This window comes from Rhinopithecus bieti, unplaced genomic scaffold, assembly GCF_001698545.2.
Source record: "Rhinopithecus bieti isolate Rb0 unplaced genomic scaffold, ASM169854v2 scaffold_6933, whole genome shotgun sequence".
In the NCBI taxonomy this organism is placed as follows: Eukaryota; Metazoa; Chordata; class Mammalia; order Primates; family Cercopithecidae; genus Rhinopithecus; species Rhinopithecus bieti.
The window spans coordinates 662,885-677,968 of record NW_016805426.1 but is presented as its reverse complement, the minus strand read 5'-3'; the positions used below and the strand labels follow the sequence as shown (position 1 = coordinate 677,968).

The 15,084-nt window shown below is 46.7% G+C and overlaps 1 protein-coding gene across 1 annotated transcript in view; it reads right to left on the bottom strand.

Moving 5' to 3' along the window:
- The window catches only part of FBH1 (F-box DNA helicase 1), a 52,098-nt gene that overhangs the window by 16,385 nt on the left and 20,629 nt on the right, over positions 1-15,084 (bottom strand). Inside the window, 13 exon segments of the mRNA XM_017872447.1 lie at positions 524-630; positions 2,631-2,756; positions 3,602-3,799; positions 4,412-4,487; positions 6,533-6,654; positions 6,745-6,844; positions 9,902-10,038; positions 10,703-10,789; positions 10,872-10,959; positions 12,378-12,600; positions 13,263-13,431; positions 14,563-14,654; positions 14,992-15,084. Coding sequence (XP_017727936.1) covers positions 524-630; positions 2,631-2,756; positions 3,602-3,799; positions 4,412-4,487; positions 6,533-6,654; positions 6,745-6,844; positions 9,902-10,038; positions 10,703-10,789; positions 10,872-10,959; positions 12,378-12,600; positions 13,263-13,431; positions 14,563-14,654; positions 14,992-15,084 — 1,618 coding nt within the window.

Here is a 15,084-nt window from a genome sequence, read left to right as displayed (position 1 = left end):
AGTCTCGCTCTGTCACCCAGGTTAGAATGCAGTGGTGCCATCTTGGCTCACTGCAACCTCCGCCTTCCAGGTTCAAGTGATTCTCCTGCCTCAGCCTCCCGAGTAGCTGGAATTACAGATGCATGCCACCACACCTGGCTAATTTTTGTATTTTTAATAGAGATGGGGTTTTACCATGTTGGCCAGGCTGGTCTCAAACCTCTGACCTCAAGTGATCCGCCTGCCCCAGCCTCTCAAAGTGTTGGGATTACAGGCGTAAGCCACCGTGCCTGGCCCACTGCTGGTATCTTAAACAGAGCTTTTTAAACTGAATTAGGAAATGACTCAGAAAAGAACCACATTTTTGTTTCCTTGGGTAGAACACTTCTTACACTGGTCATCGGCCTCTGCACATTCAAGCAGCGTTTCTCTTCCAACCCATGACCCTGATCCGAAGGCCTCTGAAGGCTCCAGGTCAGCCCCTCATGCAGACTAAGTAACATTCAATGGCATCAAGTTAGCTCATGCTGCCCGATCCGCTTACCCCAGCCAAAGTCAAAATGTTTTCCAATGATTTGGTCATGATGAGACGCTTCTTGGCTCGAGTTACTGCAACATACAGTAAATTCCATTCATCCTCAGAAAATGACTCTAAACAAAGTAAAGGGGAGAAAATTCAACTAAAAAGCCTTACAAAAGCTTACAAAACCTTATGTCTCATCTAAATGTTTACTAGCCCCCATCCATTCCCTGCAGAAAACCACTCAACATTTGTTGGCTGTAAATACAAAATTTTCCTACAAATGCCAGTTCCAAAAACAAACCAAATCCCAGCAGACTAGTGGCACAAAATACTGGGTTTTATTTAGTCCTGCTACGTGAATCCTGGGAATGTGTTAATTGGTTATTCGACACCCGCCATGTGCCAGATGGCTGTTTACAGTCATTATGCCAGTTCTCACAACAAGCCCATGAGACAGCTGGGGAAACCAAGGCTTAGACAGGTTAAGTCACTCCTACAAACAAGGCCTTGGCTAATCAAGGGCCTGGGAGCTGGACCGAGTCTGCTTGTCTCTTTCCATTTCCTTACACTGTCTCTGGACTGCCAGACTCCCATTTGGAAATGGCTGACACTGTCACAGGACAACAAGGAAGACACACAAGTGTGTTGTGTGCTATGAGTCTGTGCTGCCCAACTGCACCTCTCATCTCCCATCTCGATTCACCACACAATGGCAGGAACTCAACAAAGTGCAGCAGACCCAACGGCGTGCAAAAAGCTGCAGAATTGTACACTTTGGATGGGTGGGTTGTGTGGCATGTAAATTACATGTCCCCCAAAAAATTACATTTGTAAACATGTAAACCAGAAGGGGGAAAAAGGTGGTACTATAGTAAACTTCTCCATGGCCGCCTCCCTTCCTCTCTCCACTCCAAACCATGTTCTATGTTCGCCAGCAGTCATGAATGCTGTGGTTTCCGTTTTCAGCATGCCAATGTGTGCTAGGCCCCAAATTTCCAACCTACAGTTAACAGACAGCTTTGTTTGTTTGTACATAAATTTCAAACGGTTTTATTCTAAGATTTAAAACCAAAGCAATAGCACTGATGCTCAGAGTACAAATTTATTACAAAGCAGCCTTGAGTACAAATTTATTAGAAAGCAGACAAGGCCAGGCATGGTGGCTCACACCTACAATCCCAGCACTTTGGGAGGCCGAGGCGGGTGGATCACCTGAGGTCAGGAGATTGAGACCAGCCTGGCCAACATGGCGAAACCCCGTCTCTACTAAAAACAAAAATTAGCCGGGCGTGGTGGCACGCGCCTGTAGTCCCAACTACTCTGAGGCAGGAGAATCGCTTGAACCCGGGAAGTGGAGATTGCAGTGAGCTGAGATCGCACCACTGCGCTTCAGCCTGGGTGACAGAGTGAGACTCCATCTCAAAATAATAATAACAACAACAACAACAACAACAACAAAGCAGACAAATGTCTGTGGTGGCTCACGCCTGCAATCCCAACACTTTAGGAGGCTGATGTGGGAGGATCGCTTGAGTCCAGGAGTTTGAGACCAGCCTCAGCAACATAGTGAGACCCTTGTCTGTACCAAAAAAACAAAAAACAAAAAAAAACCAAATGATAAAGAATGCTTACTACTTCTCCTTTTGTGATTTTCTCATCTCTTTAATAAATGAAGAATTAAAGGAATTACTTGGTAAGGAAGTAAACTATACGTTAAAGCTTTCATGAGGCTGGAGACTAAAAGTCTGATGGTGAAACACCTGGAGCTGAGAGCAGCGCAGGGCTCACAGGTGGAGCCGAGAGCAGCGCGGGGCTCACAGGTGGAGCCGAGAGCAGCGCGGGGCTCACAGGTGGAGCCGAGAGCAGCGCGGGGCTCACAGGGCCACCACAAACATCATCACCCCACACGCAGCCCCCAGAGGGGTGCGCCTTGGGGAAGTTTTGTTTTTTAAAAAACCACAGTACAAGAATCAAAAGTTTAGGACTAGGAGGTGTTTCATGGTTTTGTTTTTCCAGAAGTGCCCTACCAGGAGGCCACAGCATCCAACAAACAACAAGGCAGTGTAAAGGAAGCATTCCAGTCACCACCCACTACAACAGCACCTGACACTACCCGGCCACCTCTTACCAACTCTGAAGTGGGGAAGCTGGGGCAGGTTATGCCGGGCACAAGGCACTTTCACAAAATCATCCAAAACATGCACAGTGTCAAACTCCAGGCCTTTGGCTTTGTGCACAGTGCCCAGAATGTACTCTAGGATAAAAACACAGCACACATTAGACGGGGCTTCAAAGGCAAAGAAACGAGATGACAAAAACATACATGCTTCCCACTTGACTCTGAGCTCGAACAGTTCTTGCCTAAGTGCAGTTTTGTGGGAAAAGGGGGAAAGAGGAAACAACTGTCAGGAACAGAAAAAAGAAAAAGATGAGAAAAGTTGAAAATTAGTTGCAGAGGTTAGTGCCTCTCAGAATCACATCCCAGAGGCCAGAGTGGCTCCACCCACCCTCTGAATCTAACACACGAAGGGACAGAGCCCAGAAAAGGGCTGCACGGCTTGCCTGACATTACACGTGGCAGAGCTGGGACTAGAAAATCCCATTCTATGGGCTTGAAAGTAGAACAGAAATAAAGAGCCCCTGAGGAAGAACCAGAACCCTGCTCCCCTCTCCCTTAAGCAATAAAGCCATCCTTGCTCAAAGATATTTCACACAGGGAAGAAACAGCAGAAGAGGCAGGGCGCGGTGGCTCACGTCTATAATTCCAGCACTTTGGGAGGTCGAGGTGGGTGGATTACCTGAGGTTGGGAGATCGAGACCAGCCTGGCCAACATGGCGAGACTCCATCTCTACTAAAAATACAAAAACTAGCCGGGCGTGGTGGCGGGCGCCTGTAGTCCCAGCTCCTCAGGAGGCTGAGGCAGGAGAATTGCTTGAACCCAGGAGGGGGACACTGCAGTGAGCCAAGATCACGCCACTGCACTCCAGCCTAGGCAACAGAGCAAGACTCTGTCTCAAAACAAAAAAAACAAAAAAACCAGCAGCAGACCATCTGTTCCTCCTCTTAGGAGGAAGGTAAAAACCAACTGTTTCCCTTACCTGCAAAGTCCAGATCTTCTATATGGCATTTTTCTATCCTTTGCACCAGCTCTGGAATCCTGATGTTATACTTTTCAACAACTGCGATCTTGGCTTCAAGCTCCTTGTCCTCAGCAGCGGTCACATACCTCTTGAAGCCACTAAAGCCTTCTTTGTGCACCCATCTTCTGATAAATCTGTCTTTAATGACGAGGTTTTCTAAGGAGAATACACGCACAAGTTAAGGTGACACAAGCTCCACTCACAGACGGTGGCAGGTGCTGCACGTTCCTAAGCAGCTGCACAAGAGCAGACGGTCTGAAAGTGGGGAGACCCAGGTTCCAGGCCTGACTGCATCACTAACTCGCTGTGTGTCCCTGGGCAAGTCAGGGCAGTGCGGTGGCCTCTCCGTCTCCGACTGAGGAGCAAAACCCTAGGCTCAAGATCCTCACCTACTTCACAGGGATTTGAAATAGCGCAGTCAACAGGAAAAGAAAAGCGCTATAGAAATGTTCGACACTATCACTTGGGGCCCACGTGGAAGTGTACAACATATAAAGTGGCCCAGGCAGACAGAAAGATGCAGGGGAAGACAGCCTATGGGACCAGTGTTGGAAAGAGACTGAGGCTCCTGTGAGGAGGATCTGGAAAAATCTGTCAGTACCTATGAAAACAGGAGGCCTGAGGCACCCCCCTCTTCATGGGAAGAGAGCTCTAGCTCTCCCTTCTCTGGAGGGAAACGAGTCCCTGACTCAGACCGGGCCTGCTTCTTTCTCGTCCCTGTCCCTTGGGTGCTTCCTTCCAATGCACCAAGGCCAGGCGGGTACTCACGTTTCCTCCGTTCTTCCTCTGGCTGAAGAAGGATCCAAATATCAATGATTCTGTCCAATCCAAATGATTTAATCCCCTGAAAAAGTTTTTTGGTGGGATTTTTGTTTTTTTGTTGTTTTTTGTTTTGTTTTGCTTGTTGTTGCTTTAACAAAACAAAATAAAGCAAATGCAGGGATGGGGTTTTGAAATGAGATGGTTTCTTGGAAATGGATCTTGACTTACACCCAAAGCACAGGCGGCAAGCAGGAAACTTCATGAAGCAGAAAGCGCGAGGCTGCCACGTGGCCTGAACACTCCCAGGGACCACGTTCTAAGATACCGCTGCTACCTCAAACTCTTCCTACTCTTTTAAAAAAGGCAAGATCTATAGCTGCACGCTGCTTTCGCATCAATAAAAAGGCAAGTTAAGCACCTTCCAGGAACATAAACATAAGACGATTCTAAAGAATACAAATGGTGCCTGAATACAAAGTGCTCGGCATGCACATTTACCAGTTTCTTGTGAGAAAAGAACTACAGGCTGGGCACGGTGGCTCATGCCTGTAATCCCCGCATTTTGGGAGGCTGAGGTGGGTGGATTACTTGAGGCCGGAGTTCAAGACCAGCCTGGCCAACATGGTGAAACCCGTCTCTACCAAAAATACAAAAATTAGCCGGGTGTGGTGGCAGACACCTATAGTCTCAGCTAGTCAGGAGGCCAAGGCACGAGAATCTCTCGAACTGGGAGGCGGAGGTTACAGCGAACCGAGATCACACCATCGCACTCCAGCCTGGGTGACAGAGCAAGACTCTGTCTCAAAAAAAAAAAAAGAAACTACAGAATGTCTCTAGGTCCAGATTCTTCTACATTTTTACAGGTCAGCTCCTGGAGGAGACAGCCTGACTGCCCTGTTTAGCCCAGATCTACCAAGAGTATCTGCTGAGCACTGGCTGGGCTCTGGCACTCACACAGCACCAGGCCCCACACAGAAAACAGATACGATCAGGGCCTCACACTCCAAGGACTTGACATCTTTTAGGGAGGGACACATAAAACACTCACATAAAACAGCAGGCAGAATAACACAGTTGACATTAAAACCCACAACCAGATGTGTGGTCATGTGTAATGACACATGGTACAGGTGATAAGTGGATTTAAGAGAGGTAGAGAGAACCACTTGCTTTACATCATGCCAGTGTGGATGATATTCCAAAAATACTACTCTCTTACAACAATGACTATGGCTAAATTATGTTATTATTTACCAGACCAAATATTATAAGGTCATTAAAATAGTAATGAAAGAAAATATGCCTATGTGTTGAGTGAAAAACAACATCCATTTCTAGGTACCCTATACTTGCAATTATGCAAAATACACATCCAGAAGGACAAAGACAAAATAGCAAAATGAGAACTATTATATGAAATACTGGGATTATGTGTTCTTTTCTAGGTTCCAAAATTTCTATACCATTGTTATATAGTCTTTATAAATGAAAAACTTAAAACATCTTTTGCTTATGATTCATTGAGTACCTAATGCATAGTAGGCTCTTGAAAACATTTCCACAAATGAATGAGTGAATATCTTTTTGTCATAAAACTTTGCTTCAGGGTTAAAAATGCTGTAAACATGCCACTGAATCCTTCTAACTCCCTGTGAAACAGGTAAGGCAAGGCATTATTTTACCTCAGAGGTGGAGAGAATGAGGCACACAGAAGCTGTGACTTGCCCCCAGCCACACGCGGTTAGTGACCAGTCAGAACTAGAGCCTAGGTGTGTACTCCGCGTGTTGTCAGCTCAGCTGTTCTCACACTAATGACAACACACAACCAGAAAAGCTTCCAGTAACCCGCGGCCTCACTGGCATTGTCAAGGGAAGAAGAGCATTCATTGTTTAAAGAGCGGAAACTAAGATCCCCAGCCCTTCTTGTGTCTGCCTTTCCAGGAATGTTTCACTGGCATAATCAGAATGGCCTGGGATACAGACCAGCCATGGTGCAGCCCGGTGGAAAGAGTCAAAAACCCAAATGCTTTCTTGCGTGATAATCCCAATGAAGGTGAACATTTTCACTGGGTATGTTCATCTACAACGTTTCTGTGCATGAAGTGGTCAACAGAAGAGTACTCTTACCCCAATCAAATGTATCCTTGAAGGGACTTCCCCTTCCGTCACCCGTACGGCCTCATCAAACACATTGGCGTTGGTCCGGGACAACAAGGCCACTTGCCCCTTTGCGTCACCTCTAATGCCACCTTTAGGGAGAGAGCACAAGCTCTATGGCAAATTGAAATAAAAACGAAAACTTTTGTAACATAAAAGAGAAAAGTAATTAAAAGCCTTACTCTGATGGTTTCCTCCAACCAAAGTCTTCTTCCTGACTCTCTTGCAAACATCCAAGATAGTAGCTCCCACATAAGCTATTTCCACACCAAACCGAAAACTCTGGAAAACAGCAAGACAGAGGGAGTCAGAAGCCCGCCCTGCGGTGTGTCCGTGAGTTTCCATCACTGCCACCACAGCCCGGGCAGGCCAGACCCGACAAGTTATTCCTGACCCCCCGCACGTAAAGCGAACTTCACAGGCTCACTTTCTAGGCCCTTCACAACCCGGCAGTCTTTATTTTCCATTATTCTCAACACCAATAGTAAAGTTTTCTTTTAAGCAAATCTACCCTTTTCTCCAAATCAAATCTAGTGAAGTCTAAATCAAACAAAAGATTAAAATAGGGTAAGGAGGGCTTCTCCCCTTGCCTTTGAGATCCCTCTCCACACTACCTTTAAAACCACTGCCCGGCACCAACCAGCCATGGCAGAAGCCCTAGCACCTGCACATTGCCCATGCTGCCCTGCGTCAGCCCACGCTGCTTTCTGTCTGACTTTCATCTACCAAAGTCACTTCCTAACCTTCAAAACTCAGCCCAAGACCCTGCTTCCTTGGCCCCTCCAGCTGGCAAGATATCATTCTTCCCTACACTCAGGTTGTGTACGGCCTGTTTTCGTGCACACACAACTTCAGGTGCTTTGGTGAATAGCAAACGAAAACTAGACTTTAAACAAACACGACTTTGTTACTATAAAACTATTCTGGTGAACCAGAACTGAAATTAGAACGTAAATATCCACGAGTTCATATTTAGATAAATGATTGAATATTTAAATAGATGGGAGAGAAGAAACAAATCTCCTTTGCAGAAGAATTCCAAATAATTTATGAAGATTCTTCAACACTTAGTGTATAGAGACTTCCTTCCAAAGCATCCACTAGGGAAAGGATGAAAGAAAAGAGGAACTCTACAGTGGTGAAACCTGACAAACACTACATCAGCCAGGGGGTCAAGGTCCACCTCAAGTCATGAGCCACGGTGACAGCATGCACCTCGACAGCATGTGAAGAAAATGGAGCTTCACCTCTGTGGTTTTCCTCCCAGAACCCAGAACTCTAGCCTAACCATGAGGAAAGACATTAGACAAATCCCAGCACAGCGGCAGCCTACAAACGCCTTACTGGAACTTCTGGAAACTGTGAACGTCACATCAGAAATAGGGAAAGTCTGAGGAACTGTCACAGCCAAGAAGAGCCTCATGACACATGGCTACATGTAATGTGGGATCCTGGATGGGATCCTGAAGTCACAAAAGACATTATTTCAAAACTAAGGAAATGCAAATGAACCATGGACTTCAGCCTATAATAATGTATCAATGTTGGTTCGTTATCGTGACAAGTGTTCCACATTAATATAAGATGATAAGATGTTAGTAATGGGAAACTGAGTACAGGACATATGAGAACTCTCCTCTCGATTTTTCTGGAAATCTGAAACTATTCTAAAAAACTATTGTCTATTAAAAGAACAAAACACCTCTGCACTGATGCTACCCTAAACCACCACAGCAGCAGGAGCTCAAGGGAAGAGTAACAGAGGCATCTACGGAACTTTCAGTAACATCACAAAACACAGCACAGTTGATACTTTCATCCAAGTGAGACATCTCTTCTTTTTTTTTAAGAGACGGAGTCTCGCTCTGTCGCCCAGGCTGGAGGGCAGTGGCGCAATCTCGGCTCACTGCAAGCTCCGCCTCCCGGGTTCACGCCATTCTCCTGCCTCAGTCTCCAGAGTAGCTGGGACTACAGGCGCCTGCCACAACACCCGGCTAATTTTTTATATTTTTAGCAGAGATGGGGTTTCACCGTGTTAGCCAGGATGGTCTCGATCTCCTGACCTCATGATCCGCCCACCTCGGCCTCCCAAAGTGCTGGGATTACAGGCTTGAGCCACTGCGCCCGGCCGAGACATCTCTTCTAATTAGAAATGAGTTTCTTAAAAGCAGTGGTTCTCAAACTTCTGGTCTCAGGATGCTTCACAATTAAAAATCACACTTAAAAGCCTCCAAAGAGCTTTTATTTACGTGAGCTCTATCTATCTATATTTACCATATTAGAAATTTTAATTCATTTAAAAGTAACGATTCAAAACTTTTTTTTTTTTAAAGACAGAGTCTCACTGTGTCGCCCAGGCTGGAGTGCAATGGTACAATCTCGGCTCACTGCAACCTCCACCTCCTGGGTTCAAGTGATTCTCCTGCCTCAGCCTCTTGAGTAGCTGACACTACAGGCATGAGCCACCACGCCTGGCTAATTTTTGTATTTTTAGTAGAGACAGGGTTTTACCATGTTGGCCAGGCTGGTATTGAACTCCTGACCTCAAGTGATCTGTCCTTCTTGGCCTCCCAAAATGCTGGGATTACAGGCATGAGCCACCGTGCCCAGCCAAAAGCCTCTTATGTGACGACATAAAGAATATATTTTTTGAAACATATTTCCCAGAACAAAGAAAAAATTCAGCAAGAAGAATGGCACCATGTTCCATTTTTGCAAATCTCTTCAATGCCTGGCATAACAGAAGAGTGCTGGCTTCCTGTGTTCACATCTGCATTGTCTGCTGTGATATACTATCTTGGTTGACACACATGAAGAAAATTCAACCCCACACAGACATGTGATTGGAAAGGAAGGAGCGCATAATAAACTTTTTGCATAATCAAGGACACTGTGAGTTGTCATGTTCCTTATGGGAGAGTTTGCCAAAATTTTAATTTCACTTGAAAGCAAAGATGTTATTTTTGACAACAAACACTGTCAGTTATTTTCCCTGAAGTCGCAGCTTGTTTCACTCGTCTTCGAAAAAGTGCCAAATACACAAGTCTGAACAACCAGCGCTGGTCTAACAACTGTTCTAAGTACAAACATATAAGGCGGCAGCAGCCGTCAGTTCACAGTTCAGCCGCAGTAGCTCTTTCTCAGATGACTGCTGTGCACACACCTGTTATGAAAACAGTCTGACTTGGCAGACCCCAAGAACCACACTTTTGAGAACCACTACTTAGAAGCAAGGATTTGCTAGCTCTGGTGGGCCCTGGCATACCACCTTGCACAGGGCCCAGCACGTAAGACACTGGGAGGGAGAAGAAATGGCTCTGATGCAGAACGTGCACTTACCTGCGTGAGATAGAAGACGTGGGTGTGGGGCACTGTGAACAGGGCGTTGACCGCACCCCGGAAGGTATAGATCTGCTGGTGCGGGTCCCCTACAAAGATTTTCCCACATGGCTGAGACAGAACTATGTTCATGATAGCTGTAACCAATGAGAGGAAAAGTGAGAAACCTTGAGATCTCCACCCCAGGCAGCAAAAAGAAAAGGACAAAACACTTCCGTGAAGCTAAGCCAGGGCACACGGGACCTCAAGGTCGCCTTTTCCTGCAGGACAGGCACATTCCATCAAAAGCAGCTATTTTATAATGGACAAAAGAAACAGTTTCTGGTCCTAGGAATGCAGATTATGTTTCGCCCTGGATGAATTGTTGGAACCTAAGAAAACAACACAGGCAAATCTAAAATGAGGCAAATTGTCTTTAATGTTACAGCACTCAAAATTGACCTACGAAGTCAGACTCATTAACACTGTCCGTTCTCTCTCAGCCACTTGAGAAATAGACAACACAACCTTTTCCCTCTCAATGGACGATCTCTTCCCACTGAGCATGAGTCTAGGTCCCTATCATCTGCGGATCTACAACTTGGTCAACATGTTAAGAACAATCTAAGTAAAACCTATGGTGACAGAGAAATCTGCTCGGGTGAGGGCAAGGGGCAGCTTGAAATCCTAAGGTGAGTAAGAAGATCCTCTTCTTTATCACAAATAATAATAATCAACTTAGTTCACACAGATGTTCTCTTACATAATCATGGTGCTGTTTCTACGTATTTGAGACTACTGATGTCCTGAACAGTGTATCACCTGGTGTGCAGTCCTGGGCCTCATCCACAAAGATGGCGTCAAAAGAGGCCAGCAAAGGCTTACTCAGCTGCCAGAGTTTCAAGTAGCCTAAAATAAGGAGAGAGGCAGGAGTTGTAACTCCAGGAAAGCAGTCCCACTTGCCAGTCCCCGCCATCCGGCAGCTGCCTACCGTCATGAGTCATCTGGTACGCCTCTTCTGTGCACTCCCCCAGCTTCCGCATGTTATCCCAGAGGCGGCTTGCTTCAAGGACACCATTCTAGGAAGGAAGGTATATGGTAACCCAGAGTTTGAGACCCTGGCAAAGGCAGCACCCTGCAGTCACACTTTCAATTCCTATACAGCAGTGAAGCCAGGGCATCATCACAGAAGGGGGACCGCAGGCACCTCCCTAACCTCCTGGGTCTCCTCAACAGCCTCTCCACACCACAGAGGGTCTCCAGTGCCGAGACAGGAAGCAGCCGGACCATGCCACGCCCATGACAGGGCAGAGGTCACAACAGTTAGGTGGACCAGAAAAGCCAAATTGTTTTCTAGATTTATGACCGATTCTTAATTCATAAAACAATGGCAAATGAAAAGACTTGATAAAATAAGAAACAGAATTTCCCACTAGCAAAATCTATTCCATAGAACCAATAACCCAAGAAAATCAGAAGAGAGATTCCAGCCTTCAGTTAAGATCAGACTTGAGGTCCAGAAACCCCAGTGACAAGTTCTTATAAACTCAGGCAGGTCATTCCATGTCTGCCTTCTTGTTAAATGGGAGGACTATTCTGAGGCTTAAGTGAGATGGTCACCAGTGTCCTCCACAGGAGAAAATATCTAACAATTCACAGCCATCCCCACGGGCCCATAGCCTCACCCTCCCACCCTCAACCTCCTACGAACAGTTCTGAAGAAGTGAAAGAAGAAATAATGCTGTCCCACACTCCCTGTTTCCCCATCCTCAGATCCCCAACACTTCCCATTTCCCCATTCTCAGATCCCTAACACTTCCCCTGTTCCCCATCCTCAGATCCCTAACACTTCCTATTTCCCCATCCTCAGATCCCTAACACTTCCCCTGTTTCCCCATCCTCAGATCCCTAATACTTCCCCTGTTCCACATCCTCAGAACCCCAACACTTCCCCTGTTCCCCTATCCTCAGATCCCCAACACTTTCCCTGTTCCTCTATCCTCAGATCCCTAACACTTCCCGTTTCCCCCATCCTCATATCCCTAACACTTCCCCTGTTCCCCATCCTCAGATCCCTAACACTTCCCCTGTTTCCCCATGCTCAGACCCCTAATACTTCCCCTGTTCCCCATCCTCAGATCCCTAATACTTCCCCTGTTCCTCTATCCTCAGATCCCTAACACTTCCCATTTCCCCATCCTCAGATCCCTAACACTTCCCATTTCCCCATCCTCAGATCCCTAACACTTCCCCTGTTCCCCATCCTCAGACCCCTAACACTTCCCCTGTTCCCCATCCTCAGATCCCTAACACTTCCTATTTCCCCATCCTCAGACCCCTAACACTTCCCGTTTCCCCCATCCTCAGATCCCTAATACTTCCTCTGTTCCCCATCCTCAGATCCCTAACACTTCCTATTTCCCCATCCTCAGATCCCTAACACTTCCCATTTCCCCCATCCTCAGATCCCTAACACTTCATACACTTAGACACTCACCAGTTTTTCACTCTGCTCAACCATGACTCTCTGTCCTTGGCTGTTCTTACACCAAATAGGCACGTGATCAATGGTCAGCTCTTCGTCAGCGGAGGCAAAGAAGTTCTCCAGAGTCTTACACACGAGCTTGGCTCTTATGAATCCACCCTTCCCTTCAGCAAGGACGGAGTTGACCATGAAAGGTGTTAACTTGAAGAGATTCAACTTCTTCTTCGACTGGTACCTGCAATACCCATCCCCAATGAACAGCACGTGGCTCTTCTGGCTCGGTGCTATTTAACATCTCCTCCACTCTCTCTGACATCACCAGGAGGTAGCTTCAAGTGCCATGCACAGGCGAGACCAAATGCTTTAAAGCAAGAAAGTTCTGCATGGCCCTTTTCTGACTGGAAACGGCTTTCAGGACTCCCATGTACCAACCCAGAAGAGGAACCAGCTTACAGCAGACACTGCTATTCCACCATGAAGCTGGGCTCCAGGAGATCCCCAGAGGGACACTCGGAGTTCCCTGATGCCTCTACATCCAGGAGACCTGAGGCAAGTGTGCCTCGGCCAAGTCTTCCTCACTCCCTTCCAAGGAAAGCCTACAACTGATCAGGATTTGTGAGACTCTGAACTTTAAGCAAGTCATTCTGACTTTCTGTGCCTCAGTTCCATGACAACACCCCTCTCGGCAAGACGGCATTATATGTAAACAATATGTTGCTACAGGATAAAAGTACAAAAGGCTAAACCTATGGTTTTATTTCCTGCCTGTAAGTGGAGATAACAGCACTACACTTCTCAGGGTCACTGTGGTGTAAGCTCACATGTAATCGTCATGGGAAAACAGTAAGACGTGACCGTGCCAGCAGCAACAGCGCCACTAGTGACAGCAGTACTCACTTCCGCCCTATGTGCCCATAGGCCATGGAATGGAAGGTTTTGCAGATGACGTTGCTGGGGAAGACGCGTTCGGCCTGCTTTGCGATGCTCTTGTTGAACGTCACATACAGAAACCTGCTCTGAGACCACTTCTCTGCGTACTTGACCAGGGTTGAGGTCTTTCCAGTGCCTGGAGAAGCCAGGAGGAAAGGAGGTGACCCTCTGACCAGACAAGACATGCCCAGGGATCCCCAATCAGGCCTTGTCTAGGCTTATCACACCTCTGTCTTGACAGCAGGACAGTGACAAGTTTTTCAGTGCTGATAAAAGTAGTGCCACAAAAAGAGCAGCAGATTCGAAGCCGGGTGAAGGTGGGCTGGGCCTCAGCTCAGGTAGGCTCCAGCCTGGGGACAAAGGACAGGCGAACCCCTTGACCTCATGGGCTTCAGTTTGCTTCTCAGAAGTAAGTGGGTATCCCTTAGAGGTAGGGTTCCTGAGGGCAAAAATGCCCCTCAGGACAGGAGGGGAGGGTTAGGGAGGGGGAAAGCACGTCTCCGGAGAGAGACAAGTCCAGTTTTGAATTCTGCCTCTACCACGAATCCAATTATTCAGCCTGGGGCAAGGCTCTCTGTGCTTCAATTTCTTCCTCTATCAAATAAGAATAACTAAGCAACCTCACGGAATGCTATTAGGATCAGCACCATGCCAGGCACACTGCAGGCATTTAATACATTGTCGTTGTTGTTAGCAGGGTATTTAGCCACAAAAGGAGCAGGAAGGGATTACAGGTAGAAAAAAATAGCAAATAGCACGAGCAAAGGCTGTGATGAAAGAATAAGCAAGTACTTCAGGAGGCTGTAAGTGGATCGGTGTGGCTGACAGAGGCAGGATAATTGTAGATAATATATTTATGAATGTATGTTAAAACCGAATCCAAGGCAGACCCTCTAGACATCACCCCACAAAACCGGAGAGCTACTGAAACCCTGGGCTGGAGATTAACATGCCCTCCCTCTCCAGAAGCCGTCTGCGCCTCAGCAAACATCACAATGCTGGGCTCAATCCCGGGGACATCTACCCCACCAACTAACTGCTGTGAACTACCCGTCAACAGGAATTCTACTGTGGATGTTCATGCAGTGGTCCGGGGAAGCAAGGATTCCTTGGCCAATTGCTTTTGAGATTGATTATTTGATCTGTTATCAAATGATTAGTTGGATGACAGATCAGAGCAAAGATGCCCTGGCGGGTAGCGAGAAGGGGCTGTAGGGAGAAAAGGCAGAAAACCACTACCTGGTGAACCTGATGTGGGCTCCCTTACCTGCAAAGGCCATGATTTTCACCACCTGGAGAGGTTCCATCTTATGATTCAGAATCAGCTGTTGTTCATGTGTAAGTTGGATGGTTTTCTTGCTATAATCATTACAGAAGAGAAATGAGAAAAACAGAAAGACATGAAAAGTCCAGGGGATAGGCTGTCCAAAAACCAAACAGACAAATGGGATATACAAAAGCTGACCAAAAAAAGGCCTCTCCTTACAGGAATAAAAATGTTCTACAGCTAGATTATAATGCTGATGCACACTCAGGCAATATCACTGAATTACACTCTTAGGATGGGTGAATTTTACGCAATGCACATTATGCCTCAATGACGTTGCTAAAGTGAAGCGAAACATCTCCCTCCCTAAGTATAAGGAAGAGTCAAGGACAGAAGACAAAACACATGCTGACCGACATATACACATACCCTGGCCAGACAGATGGCTCCTCTTTAACTTTTGTGGCCTGAGTGCAGGAATTCTCCTGAAGATATAGGCAATAGAAAATGTTGTAGTGAATC